The sequence below is a fragment of the Festucalex cinctus genome, chromosome 19, assembly GCF_051991245.1.
Source record: "Festucalex cinctus isolate MCC-2025b chromosome 19, RoL_Fcin_1.0, whole genome shotgun sequence".
NCBI lineage: Eukaryota > Metazoa > Chordata > Actinopteri > Syngnathiformes > Syngnathidae > Festucalex > Festucalex cinctus.
The window spans coordinates 13925161-13952402 of NC_135429.1; the positions used below are offsets into that span (position 1 = coordinate 13925161).

Consider the following 27242-nt stretch of genomic DNA (forward strand, 5'->3'; position numbering starts at 1 on the left):
AATAAAAACTAGGAATAACCAATATATGAAGGCTATTATTTTCATAACTGGAGCTAGGTGCCCTTGAGCAAGGCACACCTTTTCATAATGAATTTCAGATAGTGATACATAAAACTTTCATGAAATTATTAATGTGAGCATGTCTGTTATCAAGAGACCTCGAGTAGAAGAGACTGTTGTTGTGCTACTAGATTAGTGGTGTCCAAACTACGGCCCGGGGGCCATTTGCGGCCCGCCATCCATTTTTTAGTGGCCCGCGACGTATGCTAAAATTTGCATTTGACTCAGTTCAAATAAAATAAAAAATGTCCTTTGTTTTAGTTTTTGGTAATTAATTTAATGCATGAGTCTTTGGGGATGATTTCAAATGTGATTTTTAGTAGATTTATTTTAATATAAACTGGAATAATGACGTCGCACCCATGGTGTTTTTTAACCCTACTGCCATATTACAAATAAATTGGTTTATATACTGTAGCATTTTTCTAAATATACAAAAGCACAAATAAATTATTTTTACAATTTTTAGGACTAAACACAATTTATTTTCATAACATTATGTGGCCCCTGCGTCCTTCTAATTTTCTGTATGTGGCCCTCAATTGACAAAGTTTGGACACCCCTGTAATAGATGTTGAGTGCAGGTGTGCAGATGTGGGGGAGAAAGCAAACAGTTGCCGAGTGCTGCCTTTAAGGTCAGGTTGTGGGCTGTATTTATCAACACTGACACTTGCTATGTCTCTGAGTATGATGTCTGGCATCATTCCTGCTAGCAGTAGCCAATCAGGGCCTGGGTGTGTGGTTTGTGCTACTTCTTGAGTCTCATGCAGTGGGAGGTGACGAACTTTCAGGCCGTGTGGGAAATGAAGCTGTTCCACTTGAAGTGGACTCTTTAAAAACAAAACAAAAAAAAAACAAACTTAAAAAGTCTTGTCAGACTTGTCAATTTGCTTTTGCAGAGGTGGGAAAAAATCTGCACATGGCGGTTGTATAACTTATCACATCACTTGGCTGCCTCTCTCAGGTGTTCATTTGATATTCTTCCTCTCTTGAAACGCTTGGTGATCTTTGGAGTGTGAAGGCACTCAGTGTAGACATCTTAAGAAGGTTACGCATTTAGGAGCAAAATAAGTAGTTTGAAATGATTACAGAAAATTGCAGTCAGGCTTTTTTTACACAGTGTGACGGGTGGAAAAGTGCACTGTGTTTTTGTTGATGTGAAAACTCTTAAACAGTAGCTGTTTATGGTGGTACTACTAACTGTGACATCTTGCCTGCTGTTTACCATGTTGTTCAAATAATAGTTTGGTATTTGGTAAAACAATGCATGAGTCAATCCTGCTACAGCTGTTTGATGAAATAAAGTTATTCTTTTAAAATGTGACAGCTTTTAGTTACCTGGAGGGAATTGATTCAAAGGTATCACGTTGCCAGTATTGGTTTAACAACGTAATCATTTTCTGTCATATAGCAGCTTCCAAAGTTTTTTTTCAGTCAATAAGTGATTGTATAAAACGCACAATTTTGAATGGATTGCAGTCTGTGTCGGAACAACAACAGTTGTGTAGCTTGTGTCGTGGTTTGCCAAGAGGAAGAAACGAGTAAAAGAAGCTTGTGAATGTCACATGACCAAACCTAGAAAACAGGTGAGCTGTGATTGGTTACCTGAGCCCTTGTGATGTCATTTTCAGTCGACAGCAAGTTGCAAAATGTGTTAAAGGTATTAATTGTACGTGAAAAATAATGAAAGTATCAAATTAGTTATATATATATATATATATATATATATATATATATATATATATATATATATATATATATATACTTTTTATTGCTATAATGGGCTAAATAAGTATCCCTTTAAAAGGAACACATCTGTAAAAAAAAGTCAGGGTGATTTCCATTTCTGCAGATTTAGCACCCTCTAGTGGCTAGTTTATTAGTGCAATTTTATTTTCATTTGGGATGTTTTGGCCTTCTATGTTTAAAATCTATGCTAATTGTCAGGTGAAAGGGAACCTAATTTGCTTGTGAAGTGATCAATGTGTGCTTGCATTAGCAAGTAAGTGCCTCAAAATTGTTATTAGAGATTGTAGGTGGTTTATATGCATTGCTGTTATGGACAAAAGCGCAATATTCGTGACCTTCGTATCGTGATATCGTATCCTGATGTTTGCATATCGTTACATCCCTACTGTCAGATGTCACATTTTTATGAAGACTCAAACAACTCTACCACATTTTATTACTCTTTACAAATTGTGCCATGAATGTGCTCTACTTTGCCACTTATTCTCATTATCCAGATGTCCTTCACTGATATTCTCTGCGACACTTAACAGCTTCCTTAGTTATTTTGAGCAGGATATGGAATAATGGAGCTGACCTCTACACAGGGACTGTCTTTCAGGTGCAACGCATATCAGAGAGCTGCATCTTAGAGGGGGGAAAAATGCATTACGAGGCCCCTGCATGTTCATTCACAAACTCTGCTGTGATTATTTCCTCTCTCTTTGTGTCGGCTCACTGCCATCAGAAGGAAATCTGTTGTTTCGTCTGTGCGATCGGTGTGTTATTGACCGAGCGAGGAGGCGGAGGAGTGGGAGGTGGTGAAAATGCGCGTGTGTGGAAATTCTGGAAAATGATCGGAGGGTTGGGGTTGTCCAGACCTATCTGAATCTAACACGTCGAAATTGGACCAGCATATACAAGTTACCGGGGTTGCGGAGTGGGGTCAGTGAGGTCGGGTCAATATTTTAAAGACGTACTCACAGTAAGCGGAGTCGCATTTAGAGCAGGGTCAAAAGTCGTCACCTTAGCCATTCAGGGCCGTCGACGGCGGTGATGGTAGCTAGTCAGGTGGGGTAACTTGATGCGTTTTTTGAAGTCTTTACGATGGGAAACTTGTGCTCTTTCCCCTTTGCCTGGTATAGTGATCACAGCACGCATCCAGTACAGTTGGATTTTCTGTTTTCGCTTCAAAAACTTACTGTACAACTTTTGGTACCATGAGGTTGGAGTATCAACCACAGTTTTAACATACAGAAATACTAGACAGACCAATTGCAGTTCTCCACGTACTCCATTTGTTTACTGTCACATTCCTCTTCTTTGTTGGATTCCTTGGCGAGTTAAACTACAGCTTTCACCATCACTATCAAGATAGAGCAGGGCTGTCCAAACTTTTTCATTTGAGGGCCACATCCAGAAAATCAGAAGGACGCAAGGGCCACGTAATGTTATGAAGAGAAATTGTGTTTAGTACTAAAAATTGTACAAATAATTTATTGGTGCTTTTGCATATTTAGAAAAATACTACAGTATATAAACCAATTTATTTGTAATATGGCACTAGAGTTATTATAATTTTGGAATTTTTCATTTTAGTTTTTATTTTGTTTTGAGTTTTTTTTTTTTTATTTAGTTAGTTTTAATTATTTTTCAGGGTGGTTCTGTTAGTTTTTTTAAATTTGTTTTAGTTCTTTAATAAATGCTTAGTGTTAGTTTAGTTAGTTTCAGTATTAGTTTTTTTTTTTTTTTTTTTTAAATGTGTATTGCTCTTGCGCAGGAATAAAAAAAAAAAAAACACACCATGGGCGCGACATCATTATTCCTGTTTATATTAAAATAAATCTACTAAAAGTCACATTTAAAATAATCCCCAAAGACTCGTGCATTAAATTAATTACCAAAGACTAAAACAAAGGACATCTTTGCTATAATTATAGTTTCATTTTAGTTAATTTTGAAAACATAAAATATAGTTTGTTAGTTTTCTTTTTTAAAAAGCATCTACGTTTTTGTTTTATTTCGTTAACGAAATTGTTTTTTGAATCTTAGTTTTTTCGTTAGTTTTAGTTAACTAAAATAACCTTTAATAGCACTTGTGTTTTTCGACACCCTCCCTTCTTACTTTGACCATCTCCAAACATTATTATTATTTTGTTCTTTTATTTGAACTGAGCCAAATGCCAATTTTAGCATACGTCGCGGGCCACTAAAAAAAATGGCCCCCGGGCCATAGTTTGGGCACCCCTGAGATAGAGCTTTGCCATGGTCAACCGACTTGTCCCAACTGAAAGTAACTTATTTGAAGTCATCTTTCTGGCATGTTGACTGATAGTCGAACCCGCAAATAAAGCACACCGCGAGCGACACAGAGCTTCTCTAACCGTGTGTCAAGACAAATGCCTCCCACCTCCGTCAACAGCCAAGCAAAAAGAGTGCATGTGAGGGAATGGAAGTGGGCGGACGGCAGGGATGAAGGGGATGCGGCTTCCAAGGCGTAACGGAGTAGGCGAATGATGTCAGACTGTTGACGCAAACTGAAAACTGATCATTCTGTTATCTTGCGAAGCATGTTTGTGGGTAATAGAAAAGAATAGAAAGCTCATTTTAAAAATAAGTATTGTGTTAATGGCGTTAGGAAATTGGTAGTTTTCAGTGTATGATGTTTAGCATGTGTATGTTAACGAAATAACAATGGCAGACGACTGGGCCTTTGCTACAGGGCTTCCCCCCCAGTGTTTGTTTTTCTTGCTCCCTAAAGCGTCAACATAAGCTTTTTCCCGTTTTGTCCAATTGAACAGTAAAGCGTTTTGACACCGTTGTCACAGTACACAAAACCGACCACAGAAAATGAAAGCTTTCGTGAAACGTGTTGACTGAAGTAAAAAGTAAGAGGAGGCAGGTGGAGGGAAACTGGTAGGGGGTGGTAAAGGGGTGCCCGCCTGCTGGCAAGGCTTAGTCCAATTACATAACATTGGTCAACTCTCCCTTTAGCTGCCGTTTCCATGTGGAGAGATGGTACGATTGAGAAGGGAAGGCTCTCTTGCAGTTTGTCCAGGAAATAACGACTAATGACGAAACAGCCCCTGGCCTATGGGTTTGGTTGTGAATATGGAAGCCTCACCTTACAAATAAAACACAGTAGCCCGACTACATTTTAGAAAAACGCACCTGAAATCTTACAAACACGTCGGAAAATTTGAATGTGAGAGTTTTTGGCCTTGTCCTGATTTCTTTTTTTTTTTTCTTTTTCTCCTTTTCTTTTCAATTGAGTTGCACAAGGTCAAGACTCATACGATTCATGATGATAGGCCTTGCTTGGCCATCATTGGCTGCAGATCACACTTAATTGCTTGTGCCTATCAGTGCTGCAGAGAATCTGGTAGTATTGTTCCGATACCGATACTGGTATCGGCAGAGGCGCCGATACTGCATTAAAACAGTGGTATCGGTATCAGTGACTACTCACAAGTAACATATCATTAATTATACCATTAATACCAAAGCTAATATAGGATTTTGGATGCAGCATCTTAGTGTCTTGCTCGTGCACGACATTCACTGATATGTGACACGCTCACTGCATGCCGATCTAAGATATCCTATTGGTCCTTGAATGCTCTGAACCAATGGCAGGACAGCTTTTTCATGTTGAGGAAAACAAACCTTAGGTATCGTTATGGTATCGGTATCAGCCGATACTGCAAAGCTGGGCATCGGAATCTGTATCGGGGACCAAAAAACGGTATCGGAACAACACTAGAATTTGGTGCACTCAGTAGTCAACTTGAGGCTGTTGTAACGGTATGTCGTGTGATTTCTTTATTATTGTAATCCCTTCACACTAAATCTGTTGAGAAAAAAAGAATGTGGTTGGTTGAATATGTGCAATATGAATTCACAACATGGTGTTCCCCAGGGTTCAATTCTGGGGCCTCTGCTGTTTTTATTGTCTTGAATTTGATATGGTGGGAAAAGTTTGGAATTGATTTATCTTGCTGTTCTTTTTTTATATTACATAATCCTTGCATTTAGTCAGCAGTGTTGACTTTTTTTTTTTTTAAATCCACTGTAAATTTGCTGCTTCTAAACTTCACAGTCATAAAAATTGCTGTCCTGTGTTGATGTGGAGGCGGTCCATTCCACCTCCTACTCTCTGTCTGACTCTTTAGATCATTTGTCTTTCAGTTTCTTCCTCTAATTCTTTCTTGTATTAGTCCCAATGTGCTCATTGCGGTGGCCCCTGGCATTCAAGTGGGATCAATGCGCGGGGATGGATGAGTATTTATAGCCTGTGCGAGGGCGTGGGAGGTTGTGGGCAACAAGTAGGTTAGTGGCTAATCTGATGTTGACAGTGGGTGAGAGCCAGTTATTCATATAGCGAAATTAGATTTTATTTTTAGAGCCTCCATCCTGCATCATCTGTTCTCAGCTTGGGGGGGAAGTCTGCACATCGGCAGGCAGGCAGGGCTTTCCCTCATTTTTGGGAAGTGATTTGAAAAAAAAAGAAAAGCGGTTCGAGGAGGCAGAAGAGGAGAGGAGGGGGGTGAGAAGGAACACAAAGGCAGACAGGGAGGAGAAAAGTGCGCTTGCTATCCTGACAGTAGGCAGAAGTGAGGAGTGAAATCTCAGCTCAGACACACAGCTGTGTATTAGCGAGTGTTTGTCTCTTGTGGCAGACGGCATCCACGCACCCGTCTCGCAGCACCGTTTGTGGCGTTTTCCTTAAGTTGGTTTCAATTGATCCGTCCTCGCCGGAAGACGGAGCGTGCCCGGGAATGTCCGAGATGATTGTTCCGGGAAGTGGCGAGGAATGTCAGGTGTGGGCCCCGTGAGCACGTTGGAGTCTGGGGGGCAAAAGCCGGACAGCTTGCAGGTGCTCGCTCTCGACGAGACGCCACACTTCTTTGCCACGCGTAACACAGGCGAGCGACAACAGGTATCGTGTCAGTTTGTCTTGTGTTCCATTTCCCAACTTGACTTCAGTATGTTTGCATAATGTTATCTGCAGCATCACCAGCCATTTTTTTGAAATATGTTGTCCTTCATGTTTTTTTGGAATTCTTTTGCAGTATTTACTAGATCTTGGCTTATGTCCCTATTGTTGTCTACTATTATTGTTACAAGTCGTTTTTTTTTTGTTTTTTTTAATTAATGCACCGGTAGATTGTAGTTTATGAACAATGAATAATTTGCTCACCAATTAATCAAATTATAAACATTTATTTAGCATTAAATGCAAATTAATTGCATTTAATTAAATGCAATTAAATGCAATTAATTTGCATTTAATTGCATTTAATTTTCCACACTATCTTAGACTTAGACTTAGACTTTATTGATCCCTTTGGGATGGCTCCCTCTGGGAAATTTACATGTGCAGCAGCAATAAGAACAGATAATAAAATAATTCAATCAATCAATCAATCAATCAATCAATCAATAAGGTTATTACACCAGCGATTGAATTAATAATAATAATAATAAAATAAAAATTAGATCAATAAATAAGGTTATGACACCAGAGATTGAATTAATAATAAAATAAAATAAAAATTCAATCAAGAAGTAAGGTTATTACACCGGAGATTGAATTAAATAAATTAAAGTATCTGTTGTAATTGACATTTCCGTCAACATTTATGATTGTTTAGATGTTTCTTTTCCACTTCAGTTCATCACGTCCATTATTTTAAGCCAAACAGAATCAAAAAGTGTAACATGAAATGACAAAAGTTGATGAAGCGTCTTCGCTTCTTGAGAAATGAAGACATTCACCAGACAGGAAATGACCCCTCCTTACTCGTCCTTCCTCTTGCCTCATCTCCCCCCCCCCCCCCCCCCGTGTAGCAATAATGTCAGCCGGCGGGCTGACGGCTACAACCGCTCGCTAGCCCGCCTCAGTCTGTGCGCCGTGTGTTCCACGTCCCGGGCCGGGCGGATGCAGCCGACGTACGACGTGAGGCGGCGGCTGGAGATGAGCTGTCGGCGTTATGCAACGGCTTGGACCAGAGATAGAGCAGATCCGAACTTAGACACTTGTGACTTGTTCCGTACTCCGTGAGCTCATCACTTTGCATCTCCCTGCTGGGCGGCTTAATATAAGAATAGATGTACAGGGTTTCCCCAGGTCATTAAAAAGCATTCAGGTCATTAAATGTAGTGTTCCTGTCACCAACATCCAACATGAAACACTAATGCTACCTAGTGGTAGAAAAATTACCCGAACACAAATTTATGTTTCAGAGTCCTTTCAACTGTAACTGTTGACTGTGACTTTTTGAATTAATGTACTTAGTATACAAATACAAAATTGTATTTGGTAAGGTGTGATTCATTTATGATTAATCACAAGTTAGCTATGTTAATTAATTACGATTAATGGAATCGACTGACAGCCCTAATCTATGAACAGTATATGGATATATGCATGTATCTATGTATATGTGTGTATGTTGTTTTCATTTTGGAGAAAATTATGTTTAACTTATTTGCTCCCAAAAAAACGTATACAAACGTTCTATTTTAAATATTGCCATGGTCCCAAAGACGTAATAATACGTTTTTTTTTATGCTCGAGCATACAGAAGGCTTTGATGCAGCCTCTGACCTGAAGAGGTCGCTTAAACCAATGGTAGTTATTCCAAAAACGGCCATCAGGTGGCAGCAGAGCATAAGAGATCAACCAGGGCCATGTTGCAACAAGCTCTTTTCCCCAGTGTTTTCAACAGATTTGATAAAACTTATATATTCTAATGCTGATTACTGCATAACAGAAACAGATATAAATATACTTTTAATTCCTGATGACAGAAGAGACTAATCTTTCTTTTGGTAGGTTCCAAGTTTGTATAAAAATAGAAAACAATATTCTGTGAGCCTTGCAAAATCGGTCAAAATCCAGTAAAAGAAGGGGCTTGCCTCATTGAAAATGGCTGGGAGTGATTGAGTTAATCAGCATTACCATGTTTCATTGACTTCTTTGTTGACTGATGGTGGTTGCTAATTTAGCATTTTGGACTGTAGGTCAAACAAAAGACACAACTGTTTTCGGATTTTCCCCAAACTGACAATTCGTTAAAGGCCCTCATCATGGTTTTGTCAAAATTGGTTTTCTGAAAAAGGAGGAGTGGGAGGAAAATGAAGACAGCGAGGGAACGCAATGTCTCTCTCTGTTCGACGACACCGTTATGTAACGTTACCTCATGCCCACTGGCAATGGCAGAGTAGCTGCAGCGAGTGGCGCGGAGGTGGGTGGGAACTTCATCACTGAGGAAGAGGAGCAAAGGTCAAATTTGGCTTTTTTTTTTTTTAAACTACTTCTGTGCTTAGTAGGATAGTATCTATCTAGCTAGCTAGCTAGCTAGCTGCTAGATCGATCTATATATAGAGATATAGCGATAAAATTACTATAGGCTCCCTTATGTTTTACATCTTTGCCTGCTTCTTTGTCAGTGAAAAGTTTGCTGGTTCCATGGACATTAAATCGTTTTTTTTTTTTAAAGGATGTTTGTCCATATGCTCTGAAAATAATCTCTCTCTAGTTCTATGTGATTTTAACAGTGGGAAAATGGTGATGTAATTGTGATGTCATTGGGGTTGTTGCGCGTTGAGGCTATAATCGGTAACATTAACTTATGTTACAAACTGAGGGAGTTAATGCATAACAGAGGGATGAAGTATGCTCAGAGCGTAGGATTTTCCCTTTATAGAAGCGCTTGCTTTTTCATTCAACAGTTGGGATCATCACAGTTGATTTGAGCCGTACTAATGAATTCATATTAGGAATGGGCGCGTAGCGATACCAGGAATCTGTATCCGGCGAATACAGGCCTGATTTCATGGTATTGGAACTCGCGGCAGACCAGCATCTTTTGGGTGTTTTGTCATCAGGAACTAGAAATTAGAAGAATAGGAAATTGCCATAAACTTGATGTAATTTTAAGGAAAAAAAGTATAGGTCTTTCTTTCAAATTCTTTCATTGTATTTTGGGGGGGGGGGAATTTTAACCTTGCTCTCGCAAGATGAATTATCGCGGTATTTGTGGGTTCACAAACCCTGGAGAATGCATCTTGTACCGCTCCCGCTGATAACCGCCGTTTGTTCGGACCAACCACACATTGTGTTTGGGGGCGGGATATGCAACTGCGACGAAGCCAGCGCCGACGGCGGAGCTAACAAACAAACCTAATATTGATGAACGGACGCTGCGATGAATTCTGTTCTCGCAGAATTACTCAGTTTCCTTGTTGAATGTTGAACAGCGAGAGGTGCTTCGTACATTTCTAGCCGGTAAGATGTTCGTGCTTTAACCCCTTTGGCAAGAACGAAGACGAAAATTTTCACCCTTAGCTGTAATTGGTTAAAACAAACGTGGAGAATGACGCATCGTCCAATCAGCTCGAATTATTGTACAGAATGTCCCGCCTTTCCAGACCAAATTACCGTGGAGGTACCAGATGGATATCGCAAACTCACTTGAGTGAAGCGTACCTGTCATAGATTTTTTAAATTTTATTTTAACAACAACGATCATTTCAGTAATATGTCTGTATTTTTTTTCCCGATTCATCAACGAATCTGATTTCAAAAAGTAAAAATGTCTATCCCGTTTTTATTATTTTTTTATTTTTATTTTTTTTAAGCTGGATATTATAAACATTAGTTAATTTAATCAATTACTGGTTTGGTCTGTAACACGAGGAAAATGGGCACAAATGTTAAACATTGCTTTCCAAAGTAAAAGCAATTGTTATATTTCGGTTCAAAACAAAGATCATTAGTCCGATTTCGTGGAGGACTCCAGAAATCGGAGTATTTTACTGTTAAGGTTAAATTCCAAGCAACTTGACAACACAAATAAAAAAAAAAAAAAGATATCTAAACAATTCAATGATTATTGGAAATAATTATCAAATACCGTGATAATCACTTAGCTGTCGAGTTAATCGATCAATTGTCGTATCGCTGAGGGAAAAAGTGGTATTGGACATCCCTAATTAATACTATACTTTATAGTATTACACAGTGGACATTTCACAGTCAAATCTAAATCGTGAAATCAGGATGTCCATTGCTTCTTGTTTTTAAAGTCTAAAACGTCTTTTCAGCAGCCCGAAGGAGAGGAACAAAAGGACATTTGCTCCAGTGAAATCTTAGCGGGGTTTTTGCCGTTGTCGTGTGTAACATGTTTCCATGCGCTACATTTGTAGTCATCGTAACAACCTTGATGAACATCTTCGGTCTTCCCCTGAGGGCGGGTAGCAGGAGGCAACCGATGGACCAAAGTTTGATGGTTGAGAGAGTCTCATTTTGTAATCTAAACACTGGAGAGGAGGAGTAGGAGGAGGAAGCAGGGGGGTCAGTGGAGGTGGTTTGGGGAGAAGCCGAGGCCAAGATGCGGCAGATGAACCTGAGCAGGATCTGACGTCTGTTTTGTAACTTGATCAATGACCTGGCAACATTGAGATCCTTATTTCCTGTGTAGCCTCATTACCTTGTCTTATTCTCACCGCCGCTGAGCCTCATAAGCCCCCGATCTAATTAAGAGTTCTCTCGCTGTAGCCGAAATAGTCGCTTTGTTCTATTGCGAGGATGGCGCTGCGATTAGATTCCCAGATCAGAGAGGTCTGTCAACCGGAGAAATCTCTTGACCAAAAATGTGTTCGTTGGACCGTACAGTACACGGTTACGTTATGGCTACGGAATTATACATCTGCCAGTGACAAATTACCATCATCAACGATTGTTGCTGGGTTGCCAGGTTTCAAAGTGTGCTTTGAGATTTCAGTTTGGAGAAAATTCAGACTCCGATCCAATAGACAAATGAGAGGCATTAAGGGTTTTGCAACTATTAGAAAAAAATGGTTTTGATGGATTGTTTGATAGTTATGCAAAAGCTGTAAAATTTAAGGTGACCATATTTTGATTTCAAAAAAAAAAAAAAAAAAAAGAGGGCACTTGGCCTGGCCTCAAGATTAGGGCTGTCACGAATTGAATCCTTTAAAAATCAATTATCTGATTTATTTATATAATCAACTAAGGCAAATCATGAGTTGAATTGAGTGGATATCATTCATCATTATTTCTTATCTTCTGAACATATGCATTATTAAACACCATCAAAATTAGCCTATGCTAAGTGGTTAGCAATCTCGATTCGCATTAGCGTGCTAGCGACTACCATTTTAAGGTAAACACCACCATTTATTCTACACACATAATTATGCATGATTAAGTAAATGTAACTAAATTATGTATTACCTTTTGTGAATGCGCATTAAACACCAACAAACTTAGCCCATGCTACATGGTTAGCAATCTCGATTAGCATTGGCGTGCTAGCACCTACCATTTTAATGTAAACAAACAGACACCACCATTTAATCTACACACATAATTATGCATGATTGAGTAAATGTAACTAAATTATTACCTTTTGTGAATGCGCATTAAACACCAACAAACTTATCCCATGCTACATGGTTAGCAATCGTGATTAGCATTAGCGTGCTAGTGATTACCATTTCAGGTAAAACAACACTAGCGACCATTTAGTTTCCACGAGCGCGGAGCATCAACAGAGCTTAAGAACGTTTTTTTTTTTTTTTTTTTTTTTTTGTAAACTCTGAGTCACCGTTTGTTTGCGACTTGTGTTTGCCAACAAAAACCTTATGTTCTTGCTTTGACAAACATAATAACAGAGCATAATTTAGCTCCTGACATTTTTCCGCTAACACGGATTTCCTAGCAATGATGCAGCAAAACAGCCATGTTGTTTTGACGCTGGCCCCAGAAAATGTTTCTGAACTTCTTTTGCGGGCTGCTTTTGAAAGCCACACAATTTCACATAATGACTAATCTTAAAATAAAGAGAAGGCTTCTTCCTCTTTTTTTTTTTTTTTTTTTTTTGATTTGGTTGTGGGAGTTCAAGTGTGGAGGTCACCGACTGACTTGGGCAACACCAGTTCAGCAAAGTGGAAAGATTCCAGCAGTGGATCCAATTTGCTTCCGACAGGTTGTACTTGGCTACTAAACTTGACACGCAAAGCAAAAACCCGAAATATCGACCTTGTACTTTCCCTTTAAAAGCTAATGGCGAGCCATTCTGAAGTGACCTAATGAGCTTTTCCGTTGGTATTTTCAGTCAATCTTTCCACCCTGATTTGCATTTCCATTAGCAGTTTAGACACGGGAAGCCGTGCCAAGTTGTTTTCAGGACAGACCCTTCTGAAGTTGGGCCAAAGCGCACTTGAAGACGCTTGTGTGACGTCTCACCTGCTTTGCGCTGCCCTTCGCTGCTTTCTCTTTTTTTCGTCAAGCAATGATATGTTGCCAGAAAGAAAATGTTTTTAAAAACGCTCCATTTCCAGCACATTCTACACTTCGGTTCAGGTGTACCTAATGAAGTGGCCACATATTTGGGAGAGGTGTGCCAAAAAAATCATTCTCAAATTCTCTTTTAATAAAATTCAGAAAAGTGATGTTAGTGTTGTACACGATTTGGCCACTTAGGGGCAGTGTGGCTCAGATACACGCTAGTATTGTAGAAGAAAAAAAGTTACCAAGGTATGTCAATACGTTTGTTTGTTTGTTTGTTTTTGCAATGTAGGAAAAGGATACGCCTGTGAGTAATGTTAAGATGCTTCTTTATATACATTCCTGCAGGGTTTTTGTATGAATAGCCCTTCTCTTGTGTGATAAAAGTGACACGAGTACCGTGCTAATTAGCAATGAGTCAGTGACGCTTTCCAGTGTACATTAGCTTTGAGCTAGCTACATTCGATGAACAGGCTAAACAAAGTGGGTTTATATTTAAACATGCGCTATGTAATTCTCTTCGTTTTGTGTGTTTAGTACATTGGACTCTTTATGAGGGACTTTTTGCTATCTGCCAAACTGTCCGGGAGGGCCGAATATATAGGCTACTATAAAAGCTATAAAATGTATAGTTAGCTACATAGAGTCGAAGTTGTGGTCCACAGACTCCACATGCTGTTTTTATGGGGAAAAAAAAAAGAACTTTCCTTCCAATTCAAAACGTGATAAACAAAACAAAACCATAAAAAACAAAAAACTTTAATGTCTCATTTTGTCTTGCAAAGCAGACTGGAGTAGATCATGACAAAATCATTTAGAATCGAAAACTGATTCTGAATCAGAATATGTACAATTTGAATTCACATAACGGAATGTATGGCGTTCCACAGAGTTCAATTCTGGGGCCTCTGCCACAATACCTATGTCTTGGAAAAAAAAAAAAAAAAAATCAATAAAAAGGGGTTTGTTGAATGTGCATAGGAAACTGGTGAGGTTAGAAGATTTTTCAAATGAAGCAGAATCGGTTTTAGGTCCGACAAGAAGCATAAAGTGGGCACTGAACTCCCAGAACTAGGAAATCATTATAAAAAGGGAAGAGAAAAAAAACAGCAAGCCGTCCTATTCTCTGTGAGTAAGCTGTTGGGCAACCAGCAGTTGGCAGGGAACATTAAGTCCCGCCCCCTTCAGGACAAACAAGACGAGAGGGAGACCAAGCGAAGGATCCCCTGGAGGGTGCCAAAGCCGGTTTAAGTGACGTCACCTGCCTTGCTATGCTCAAGCGAGTCCCTCCGCCCTCATTCCAATCCTTCCCTCCCTCCCCCGTTTTCACCTCATGCACCTCCTAGCTCCGCCTCTTCCCTTCCTGGGCCTTACAGGAATTCCCCTCCTCGTCACATTATGCTGAGGAAACCGCTGGCAACGCCCCAAAACCGCTGCAGCGCTCCAGCTGATAGGGCGGAAACACAGCTGTGACTGTTTTGACAGAGAAGCATGTTATGTTTCTGACTTTTCTTGGTCAGGAACAAAAAGGAGGCACGGATTGTTTATTTCCATGAAACGTGAGTCGAGTATGCGGTAAGAAATGAACATTTTGCCTTGTTTGTGAAGCGCATACAGCTTGCCTTGTGTTGCGCAAGGTCAGATATACTTTAGATGGTCGCTTTTGTTTGGCTTTGCTTCACTCCTGAATGTACAGGTGTTGTTAGCGTCATCTCAACTTACTTAAGTCAAACTGAGACGATATTGGCTGTGGCGACACTTTCGCCAGAAGCAAGTGTTGAGCTTGCGACACTCGAGTTCGAGGCACCATGCATATATATATATATATATATATATATATATATATATATATATATATATATATATATATATATATATTAAAACTGCCACACTATCGTCGTCGTCATGTTCACAATATTTAAAAACACATCTGTTAAAAAAAGTCAGGTTGATTTCCATTTGTGCAGTTCTGGCACCCTCTCGTGGCTAGTTTATTAGTGCAATTTAATTTTCATTGTGGATGTTTTGGCCTTCTATGTCTAAATGCTAATTGTCAGATGAAGGGGAACCTAATTTGCTTGTGAAGCGATCAATTTGTGCTTGCATTAGCAAGTAAGTGCCTCAATATTGTTATTAGAGATTGTAGGTGGTTTATATGCATTGCTGTTATGTACAAAAGCACAATATTGTGCTTTTTTTTTTTTTGCATGAGCTCTTTTTTTTTTTTTTTTTTTTTTTTTTTTACAATATTGTGAACTTTTTTAAATATCGCCAACACCCCCACAATATCGTGATAATTATCGCATCGTGATGTTTGGATATCGTTACATCCTTAGTATCAGTATGATATCGGTATCGGCTGATACTGCAAAGCTGGGTATCGGAATCGGTATCGGGGGCCAGAAAAAGGTATCGGAACACTAGTTTTTTTGAAGGGATGGAAAATATTTTTTAATCCAATTAATCGAAATATACTCGATACATTCATTACTGACATAATCCTTAGTGACATTTTTCAAACCTGGTCCGACATGACAACACACCCCTCCCCCATTCCTTGGCTCATGAACACAACTGACTGTACGTGCACAATTTGTTTTTCACACTTGGGCGCACCGACACATGGTTCCTGTCAACGCACCGCTCGGCGACACCCGGGCCGTCACTCACCGAGCTCAGCGAAGAGGGAATCGCCAATGTCTTTCTTGTGTTATGTGTCACTGAGCACAACCTCGAGAGGGAACTTGCGATCCTGACCGGACGGGGTTTGACGCACGTCTTGTTTTAGGTCCGTTTTCGAAAGTGTTGCAAAGGAGGAAGTGGGTGTTTGCGCACATACTGGATGTTATACTTCAGTTTCATCTCTTATCTGAAACAAAACAGAAAAAAGTGGCTTTTCCATTCATTTATAGATGAATGACGTGTGCTCACTTGTTGATTGTAGATTTATGTAAATTTGCATTCCCGCTGCTCTGCTTGGTTGCGTCCATATTTTGATAAAATAGGTGTAGTCAAAAGGATACAAGAAGTTATGTTCAGCCGCGGCGCTCTCTGCCTGCACCATTAAGTTCTCTGTACACAAACAGGCATCTTCTCACCTGGTAGTTTTCTCGTTACATCAATTTTTCACAAGGGTGCCCACGCAGACCCGATAATCAGTGGCCGCCAGTCTGCCGCTTCTGCCACCTACAGTTTCCTGTGGGGGCAGCAGCACTGTACATACAGTGGATATAAAAAGTCTACATACCCCTGTTCAAAAGCAAGGTTTGTTGTAATGTAAGAAAAGAGAGAGAGAGACCAAGATGAATCATTTCAAAACTTTTTTTCCACTATTAGTCTGACCTGGTCATTTGTTACAACTCAGTAAGGGAAAATATGTTTTATAGAGAGGAGTGAAAACTGACAATGTGGTTGCATAAATGTGCACATCCTTTTATCACACATCTGCCATATTTTTAAGTGTGTCTGATGATAAAACAACAACTAGTGTGCTCTGAACCCAGGGAGAGCATATACAACGAACAGCAGAGGCCCCGGCATTGAACCATGCGGGACACCATATGTTCCGTTATACATGTGAATTCATATTGTATATATTTGTCTAACCACTTTCTCTTTTTGCTTGACATCTTCTCTACATATGCTTTATTAAACGCCAACAAAATTTGTCCGTGCAAAATGTTTTTTTAGGAATCAGAAACTTTCCTGTGTTTTGAGGAAGCTCAATGTATTGTGTTTAATAAAACCCCACGAAGTGCTAAGTCAGTGAACGTTTTTAAGCAGACAAATAACATCCGCCACTAGATCGTGCACTAGCAGAAGAAATATAGATCAGATCACAGCAATACAGGGTATTTCTGCAAAAAAAAAAAGTCAGTGTATAAAACATGGATGGTCCAAACATGGTTCCAGTGGAGCTTTGAGGCAGAGACTTTTAGTCGACCAATTTTTAACTCTTTGACCGCCAAAAACGCTTAATAAGGATCAGTAAAATCACGACGTATGCCGCCATAAACGTTAAATGACGTCAACTGAGTTTTTTATTTTATTTTATTTTTTCTCAGTGCAACGTCTAAGTGCAGTGCTGCCTGGTCAATGGGTTGTGGAATCAAAAACACCCACTAACTATGGCCAGTAGATGGAAGCATTGTATCTCTTTTCGTGAATGATCAAAGCCTTTGTCATATCAAAGTTTTTTTTAACTTTTTATTCCCAGCCCTAGTAATATCGACTTTTCATACACAATGGAAAAGCTCCAGCCCAAAACTCATCCTGCCGTGTTCTGTCAGTGGCACTTATGCAATCTTCCCCAGTGGAGGGTAAAAACCCATATTTTTGCATCCCGCTGTCCACGACCTTTTTTATTTTTGTTTATTTTTTTTAGCCTCCACTAGTGGGATTCTTAAAAGTCTGCAACCCTATCATTTCTCTGCTAATCTTTTTATTACTTCTAAGAATAGAGATTTCAGTAGTTTTTTGTCAGAAACCAACAGATAACTTGATGAAGTCATCTCCCAAAACGACGCTAGACACACGCACAGTCTTTCATGTCTTAATCATCCGTCCCGTCGTTCCGTTTGCGTCTCGTAGATTAGACAGAGCGAGTCATTTCCAGCTCCCAACCATGGTAATGTGAAAAATTCCAAGATCCGCCGACTGATGATGATGATGATGATGATGATGAACTTGAGCGTAAAGGGACACTCCCGCACTGGTCGGGGATTCCTTAGAAGCTCACCATCATTGTCGCGGAGGGAGGAGAAGACTTCATCAGTCTTTGAGCTCCACTCTCGGGTTGATTTATGACCCTTCGGAGCGTGAGGGAGTTTCTCTCTCTTTCTTTTTTTTTTACAGGCATGTCTGCGAAGAGAAATAAAATTGTCTGTAGCTGAAGGAAACTGTTATGACCACTTATTGCTTGGGTCAGCAGCTGAGGGCTGCAAAATTCTCCAGGAAGAAAGCTGAGATACAATCAGCAGACTTCCTTTCAAGTTGGAAAGAGTTTTTGCATCGCTTACATTACTGCAGGCTGGTCGAGTTTGTATTGTTGGGGAATAAATACAATCAACTTATATGGCCATTAATGAATGAATTATATACTGATGTGGTTTTCCAATGCATCTATATTTATATATACAGGTACTTAACATGCCATATGAATATGTGCAACATGAAATCTCATGTACAACAGAACTTAATTAATGGTGTTCCGCAGGGTTCAATTCCGGGGCCCCTGCTGTTTTCACTGTATCTGCTACCACTGAGTTGCATTTGAACAAAACAGCAGTAGTTTTCGTGGTTTCTAAACTCGGGATAGACCAATTTATCAGCATTGATATTCAGAATTTTGAACAATATCGGCATCGGATATTTTGATGAATCATATGGCCGATAATAGATCCATTTAAAAAAGTGTTTTAAAAGTGAAGCTATTTAAATATTCAGAGATGCTGCACTTTGTTTTTTTTTTACTGTAGAAAGCCATTTAACTTTTGAAAACGCTACTGCCCCTGAGAAATCCAGAAACTTTTTGTAAGATTTTTAAAACAAAGATTCCTATTGACTAAGATTTAGTTTTTTAACTCTAATATATTATGAATACTAAAAGTAGATTCAATAAACATAGGCTTTAACCCCCCCCCCAAAATAAAAAATAAAAATAGTTTGTATGTTTTTGTTTTTGTTTTTCCCTTCAAATTTCGATGCCAATATTTTTCCTTTCAGTGAAATTGAATATCGGCTCCAAATATTGGTTATCGATGTTCTTCAGGACTAGTATTGGTCAAAAACAAAAAAAATTAAAAACAACTTTATTTTGAACATTTAAAATGACAATAAAACAAAAGATCATAATTTGACTGTCAAAAACAAATGACAGACATTTAAGTGATTCCACAAAACAAGGATGATATTTAACTCCTTTTTTCCCATAAATAATAATGACTTCCAAAGAAACTAATTTACAAAAGAATAGTTTTATTGTTGTTGTTTGGAATGGAAAAGGATGAAGCAACTTCTTATCTAGTCCTATCCCGATTTTACCTCACTTGTTTAACCGATAATTTGTAAATGCCTCAACAAAAATAGTACATTCGACCACTATTTTATTTATCACTCTGCATCGATAAATCTCCACTATAAATATAGTTGAGTGATGGGAGTCCTCGCCATGATTTGCAACGGCAAGTTGAGCAATCGTATCTAACTAGCAAAACTAAAGGTGCACCTTCAGATTGCATCTCGGACTTGCTGCCCGGTCTCATTGCCAAATGCCCTTGACTGTTCAAAGAATGCAGTCTGTGAGGGGAGCGTGTGCCGCATGTGTGTGTCTTTTGCACAAAGCCGGTGAAGGTGCTCGAGTTACATAATCTGTTCCCGCGTTGTGACAAGGAAGTGGGGGGGGGGGGGGGGGGGCAGCTGCCGGCTACCATCTCGTCATCTTCATGCTGCTGCTTTTCTCTTCCTCTCTATTGAATTTGGACGCTGCGTCGCGTATCCTGTCTGGAGATCTCCTCCATCCAACAAATTTGCCTTTCACCTTTTGACTTGTCCTTTTACTTTTTTTGCACACCGGCCATTTGCTGACGCTCTCGGTTGCAAGCGTTACAAGCCGGTGTGGTGTTGCGCATGCTAATGATATCGCAGGCTCACAGATGCTGTTATATCAAAACAACTAGAGCGTGTATCTTTGATGCTAGCTGGGAAAGCAGCAGCAGCTTGACGGAGAAAAGCCGAAACGGTGCAGCCTGAAACGAGTAAACATTGTGCATACGGAGACTTGGCGCCGCCTTGAAAAGCTGCCACTATGTAGCTGATGGCGTCCATTTGGCGTGGCCAGGCCAAACGGTGCAGACCGTCGTGCAAAATTGTGTATTATAACGGCCGAGATTGTTGAGCCCGGTGGTTAGTTGTTGGTCTGCAGGCTGAGGGAAGCAGTGCCAAGAGATACAGTTGGGTGAAGTTGACGTTTCCTCGTATTACCTCTGCCAAGGAGGTCATGTTGTCATTGCTGTTTTGGTTGAAGTCAAACAAAACAAAATCTTCTTTGTGCCCCTACTACTGTAATCATGGCATTCTGATTAATATTGTTTGTGAAAAATTAGTTAAACAGCATAATCCACCTGTTACGATCCGTCACAGCCGGCGGCCAATTTAGTATCACGGTTGATCAGGGCTCAGATAATGACCAATCACGGCACACCTGTTTTCTGAAACTGAGCCGTGATTGGTTGTTACTTGAGCAACTGTGATGTCACTTTAGGTTGACAGTCAGTGTAAAATGGCCACCCCCTGAGATTCACTGACATGGTTGAAGCCAGAAGGCAGCCATCTTACGTTGCCACTTTTACTGACAGTTTATTTTTCTTCTACAGACTGTATCATCACAATATTTTGCCTCATCATTGGAATGTAGTGATAATGGAAATATTGTGATATTAAAACTGCGGCAATATTCTCATGTTGTCATATTAACTCATTTGCTCCCAATAATAATAAGTAAATACGTTTTTCTTTTTAATGTTTTAAGTGTCCCAAAGACGTATTTATACTTATTTTTTTTTTATGCTAGAGCATACAGAAGGCTTTGATGCAGCCTCTCAACTGCAAAGAACGGTTGCAGAAATGGTAGTTATTACACAAACGGCCAGCAGGTGGCAGCAGGGTACAGGAGATCAACCAGGGCCGTCTAGAAAAAAAGCAAAATTACTTTGAATTTTAAATAGATTTGTGAAAACTGATGAAACTTAGCTCTCTTCTAATGCTAATTGCTGCAAACCGGAAACAGATAGAAACATACTTTTTTTTTTACTGATGAAAGAAAAGACTAATCTTTCTTTTGATAGGTTCCATGCTTTTATAGCAGTTGAACACAATATTCCGTGGGCCTTGCAAATCAGTCAAAATTCAGTAAACCAGTCGGGAGCGAACGGGATTGCTTCGGTGAAAATGGCTGGGAGTGAATGAGTTAAAAGCAGCATACCTATTAAAAAAAAAAAGCGATGTTGAATTCTGTTTGCGCAGTTTGAGTGCCCCCTGGTGTTTTTAAAAAATAATAATAATAATTTTTTTTTTAGTTTAATTTTAATTGGGAATGTTTTGACTACTGCAATGATTGTCACTCCATTAAATCAGCCTTACCAGCAAATATTTTTCAGTATCTCAACTTTTCCATTTATATATGCCAGTGCCTGATTTGGATCTGCTGCTTATTCCATAAACACAATCTTAATCAGAATCCCATCCTGCTCTGCAGCCCCCTCTAGCTGCAACCGGCAGATGAAAATTAAGGATTCAAGCCTGCATCTTACTTGAGGACCTCAGTCTTCTTTGGGGCGCTACTAATCCCATTTCCCTCTCATCCCAGTAAGCACAGTGCAGTCACGTAGGGGGGGGAGGAGGGGAGGAGGGGGGAGCGCGAGGTATTCAAGATGTTGTTGTCATGACAGCAACCAAAAAAGGAGGCAGACTCCCTTGCTCTCAATCTTTTGCATCTGCCAGGCAGCCGCTCTCTTTGGCCCATAACAGCCAAATCACCATTGAGCTTTCATGATGCGTGATTCAAAAAACCTGTCACCTTAAGATTTCCATGACTTCTAGTGTCGGCAAAATTTTCTTTACAATGCACCCCGCCAGTCTAAACGTGGCATTCTGATTAATATTGTGTTTGTGGAATCCACCTGTGTTCTCCCACATCTCAGGGGCTGACCATTTAGTCACTTGGTGTTGGCTGAAAATGACATCACAGTTGGCTCTGGTTACAACCAATAGCTGCTCAAATTGCGGATGTCACATGACCAAACTCAGTACACAGATGAGCCGTGATTGGTTGTCACCTGAGCAACTCTGATGTCATTTTCAGTCGACAGAAAGTGGCAAAATGGCTGCTTCTGGAGATGAAGAAAACACAAATGGATTTTCTAGAGCCAGTAAAGTATTTGATTGTGGTCTTCCGAGCTTTTAGATTTACTGTATTGGCAAGTAGAAAATCCTGTCATCGTAATGATAGATTTTGCCATTCCCTGAACAGTTTGATTGTAATTAGGGCATAAGATTAGTTGCTTGTTGTCACCCTGCCTAAAATTCTGGATACCTTCCATTCCTTGCTCTGATTTTCTTCACAGGCAAGCTACAAAATGAATGTCCTTCTTTTTATTGCTTTCTTGTGGCTACATACTCTGAAGACAAACGTCCCAAAGCCCCTGTAGTGACATATTTGACCATCATGACGACCACTTCAGCAAACCCGAGCGCAGATAATGAGGGAAATTTGAACCGTATAATCATTCCCTGCCGTCTTAATAACTTGGCTTGCGTGGATGGAATATTTTGTCCTTATTCAGGATGAAGATACCGCAGTCGTGTCCCTTTCTACTCATTGTTTCCTGTATTGTGAGCATCACTTCATGGGTGACATTTGGCATGAGGGGTCTTGTTTGTGGTTAGTTATATAAGGAGAGCAGTTTGATTCATACATAAGCGCTAATTGCTGAGTTGGGCGATAATAATCACCTATGCTACGCTTTGCCAGTGCGGTCTAATAAGTAATAAGGCAAGCTGTTCAAACAGTAAAGCGCCAAATCAGCTAACCGCTATCCAAGAAAGGATTGCGTTAGCGTCATTGCTAACTGTTTGACGGTCAAAAATGTTTAATGACATATGCTAAAATCCCAATGAATGCCGCCGTCAACTATGATTTTTTTCTTCTTCTTATTATTTTTTAAACTCATTTGCTCCCAAAAAACGTGTAAATACGTTCTATTTTAAATATTACCATACTCCCAAAGTTTTCATTATACGTTTTGGCTTTGATGCATCCTCTGAACTGAAGAGAATGCTTGGAGCATTGGTAGTTATTACAAAAACGGCCAGCAGATGGCAGCAAAGTATAAGAGACCAAAAAGCTATTTTCCCCATTATTTTATACAGATTTATGAATAATGATGAAACTTAGCCATATTCTAATGCTAATTGATGCAAAATGGAAACGGCTAGGAATCTTTTTTTTTCCTGATGAAAGAAGAAACTTTAATCTTTCTTTTGGTAGGTTCCAATATTTTTATAAGCAATAGGACACAATATGCTATGCGCCTTGTAAAATCAGTCAAAATCCAGTAAAACAGCGAAAATGTCCCGGGAGTGAATGAGTTAGTTAATTAATGGGCAGTACAACGTCTTGCGGAGCGCTGCCTGGTCAATGGAGTTGTGAAATCCAAAACAGCCACTAACTATGGCCAGCAGATGGCAGCATTATATCCCCTTTTCAATGGGCTCGAAATGTATGAAATTACAATGAAACATGACCGATCTGATGAAATAGAATGTTGTCAAGAATGACGTGAATGAGCAAAGCCTTTGTCGCATTAAATCTAATTCACAGAGGGTCACTAAATAAAACGGTATTAGTGTCAAAGTCAAGATTTTGTTTTCTCCTTATCTTTTTCTATGACTTATTTTCAATGGGGATTCCTAAAGAACGGAATAAGGTAGAAATGTAATTTTTTATTTTTTTTTTCCTAAGGAAAGCATGGAATCCAATCTTTCATATGGCATTGTACAAGATTCTGTTTGCCTTGAAAAATGAGTGAAAATGTTCAAAATAGGCCAGCACTGTCGGGGTTGTTTTTGCATAATGTTTGGCAGTCAAAGCGTTTTAATCGAGGAAACCTTGCAGCCTGCTAGCGATTAACCTGAGAGAAGCTAAACAGCGGCGGCGAACGAATCCGCAATCTCCGTCGAACATGCTAATATATTCTGCCTTTGATAGACGCACTCAACAAACGCGCTGCCCTCTGTTGCTGTGTTTTCTGCTGGCAGGGAGCCTTTTTTTTGCTCCACGGCAGCTCTGGATGGGAACACATTATGTAATCTGTGGCGTGTGCCCGGGATAGACGGGGAGCGACGGAGAAAGGGTGTGACTTGTAACACACACAATGACATAATCCACTGACCTCTTGCACCAGCCGCTCACGTCCTGCTCTCTTCTCGGCGGATTCCCGGCATGGGATTACTGTGATTTTTTTTGTTGTTTTTTTTGGCAACCACAGAAGAACATCCCTTTTTCGGCCTCCAATAACATTTATGCGGTCTCAAACGAAATAGCCGCAATTGGTCCTCGAGGATTTGTCTCAAACCATGATGTCATATATAAAGCAGAAAATCCGTGATGGATGTATTTTTTCCATTCAGTTTCATGGTCATGGGAGGAAAGTGCATACTTTTCAGCTTATTATATGAATGAGTAGCATGCACATTGGTAAAACAGACTATTAGCGAATGCTAAGCCTAAATTGAATGAGCCTAAATTATAGAATGTGAATTCTGAAAATATTTTCTTCTTATCCTTGCTGATATCAATATTTGTGTAACACATAAGTGGTTAGTAATTTGGAGTCCTTGACTTGTAATAATAATAATAATAATAATAATAATTGATGTTCCATAATTACAAAACGGCAAAAGTGGAGTTAGAAATAATCAATAGGAAAAACATAGGCAATATCTTACCTGTTGTTTGAAAATGAGTAGGAGAAAGTACATCCTTATCAATTACTACCGCCGTGTATAGTATTTAAGAATATTCATAGATCTCGGTAGCAAAAATAAAATACAAAACACAGTATTCTAATTTACAATACATTGTTTTGTAATGCCATATTTATCTACCAATATGTCGCTACTTTAATTTTCAATTACTAACCCAGCTATATATTTCATTTTGTAGTTCATTTTACTAAATAATATTCCACAGTGTTTATGTTAACTTTGTGTTAACTCACAGTGTTAATGTGGCTGACAATAATAATTAATATACACTTAGTTTCAGCTGGTTTTAAGCTAATAAGTATTGAACCACCTAGGTCCTCAGTCCACCATGTGGAAGAGGAGGGAGAAGGATTTTGCGAAACAAAAATATGGAACCAAGAAATCGGGCCCAAAATCCTTAACTTCCACCCTAGGTTGCTAAGCTGTCTTGAATGCACACTCCTACCCAAGGTTTTTTTTTTTTTTTCAAAACTTACAATAAAAGTGAGTTTAGTTTTTGGAATAAAGCCTCTGCCTTTTTTTTAATGAACACTACTGTATTTTCATGTTGGCCATGTTGGTGAGAGAGCAAAGTATTTGTAGCAGTGTTACTTGGTTTAAAAAAAAATAAAAAATACAGGTATAGACAAAGAACTTTTCACACTCAGATTCATACCTTTGGGCACTTCGGCACTTAAATTAACCCAACATGCATGTTTTTGGGTGTTGGCAGGAAGCTGCAGTAGCTGGGGAAACCCCGCGTAAGCATATTTTATTGAACCATGTTCCTACATTCAAATTTCATTGGCTTTTAGTAGCCCATGTCCTGTTTCCGCCAGCACACGCTGGTTCACCATTTTAAGACTTGATCGCGGCTGGAAAATCGTATGAAAAGTTGTGCATGGGCATTCTTGTTCAAGCGTCGTCTAGCAGCTGTAGTGCCGAGGAATTCTACCAATTCTCATTAGCACTGTGACTAGATCACACCGAGGCAGTATATTATATACTGTAATTAATATTAACATATCACACTGTCAGCACTGATGCAACTCCCACACATACGAATAGTTCATAAAAAAAAAAAATGCTGATTATGTGTGAGCACTCTATGAAGGGCCGAGGACTGTTTGGTTTCCATACAGTATATGTGTTGAGCTTTATCTTCAGATGTTAGTTTGAAATTGTACCTTATACATAATGCATATTCACATCATTTTTAAAAAGGACTGCATTACGCAAGCATGGCAGCATTTTCCATTATGGAACAGTGCACTCTCCCGGCTATGGAAGAATATCTGTTTTTCATTTCATCGGCCGTGTGGGAGGAATCCCCAGCAACATGACTTTCATTCTGCCATCCCTTCGCAGTTGTGTACAGTATGTGGGCATATACACGCCGCTGCTCTCCGTGTGCTGAAAATGTGTCTTTTCTCACATTGCAGATAAAATCGAGGAGGCCCAGAAAGAGCTGAAAGAACCGACAAGCTCAAGGAAAGGTAAGAGATTTATTTTTCAAATCATGCCAAAGGCGTGCACTCGCACACTGTGGTATGTGTTGATTGAATTATCGTTCTTAATGAGATTGAGAACAGCTTGCGTGGAAGAGCTAAATGGACAAAATGTAAATAAGGAGGCGTATTTTTGTCCCTGCGTGCCAGTCAAATGTTGACAACACTTACTTTATTACATGAACTTCTGTGCATGACAAGGGAATTTTACAATCACCTGATTGAAAACCTTGTACAGCCAGTTGGTTTACTAAGTCTCTTAGCATTGGGTGCATCAGTATAAATCAACATTTATTTTGGCTGGCCTATTTTCAAAAGAACATTTCTTATATATATAAATGATGCTTTAAAGGCTTACTGTAAGCTTTTGTGTGGATAATGGATTAGCAAGGCCAGGGCGTTCCTCTGTCTAATTATGCCAAATACCCTGGAGGAGCCATGACCTTGGGAAATACCTTTGCAAGGCGGGAAACTGTGGCAGGTCACTATTAGGTTTATGTAACATATCCTGAGTCACTTTTTCAAAGCCAACAAATGATGATAAATGGTCCACCATGTGGATTGTGGTGCGGGTGTGACTCGTAATCATTTCAACAAGAGAGTGGTCTATGTTGAAGTAGAATGAAGTGGGTCTTGAAGACATCATTGGGACAGGAATTATGAAGTGATTTTTGACTGTGACTTAGCATGAAATGTAAAACATGATGATGTACCACTTTTGTTTTTACATTAACTGCATAATTGACAGAAAATTAAAAATGAAACTCATTACAGTCCGTTTTTGTTGACGGCTGTTAACTTTAGAATGGTAATGATGGTAATTGTACAATCAATCACTTCTTCAAAACACACTGTTCAAGAATTTTGCTCATGATCGTGACTTATAGGATTAGATTTTTGTGGGGGAAGAAAAAAAATGTGTGCAAACACTTTATCTCACTTGACTTAATTCCTTTTTATTTTGAATTAAAGGAAATGAATTATTGTGTGTCATCGGTAATGTAAAGTGTAGTACTTCACTCTGCTGGCTTTCACTGAGCCAGCGTGGAAGTGCGTGAACAAGATTGAGTGTGAAACCTACGAAAATGTGGAACCGCCGCTGT

General features: G+C 39.4%; 1 protein-coding gene across 3 annotated transcripts in view; it reads left to right on the forward strand.

The window, feature by feature from the left end:
* Positions 1–27242, forward strand: part of hivep1 (HIVEP zinc finger 1) — a 56161-nt gene that overhangs the window by 14986 nt on the left and 13933 nt on the right. For 2 of the 3 annotated variants that reach the window (XM_077506490.1, XM_077506491.1), the window contains exon 3: positions 26074–26127. In XM_077506490.1, the coding sequence (XP_077362616.1) occupies positions 26074–26127 (54 nt within the window). Of the gene's footprint in view, positions 1–14564; positions 14668–26073; positions 26128–27242 lie in introns of those variants that run through there. The other variant, XM_077506492.1, reaches the window with a different exon arrangement.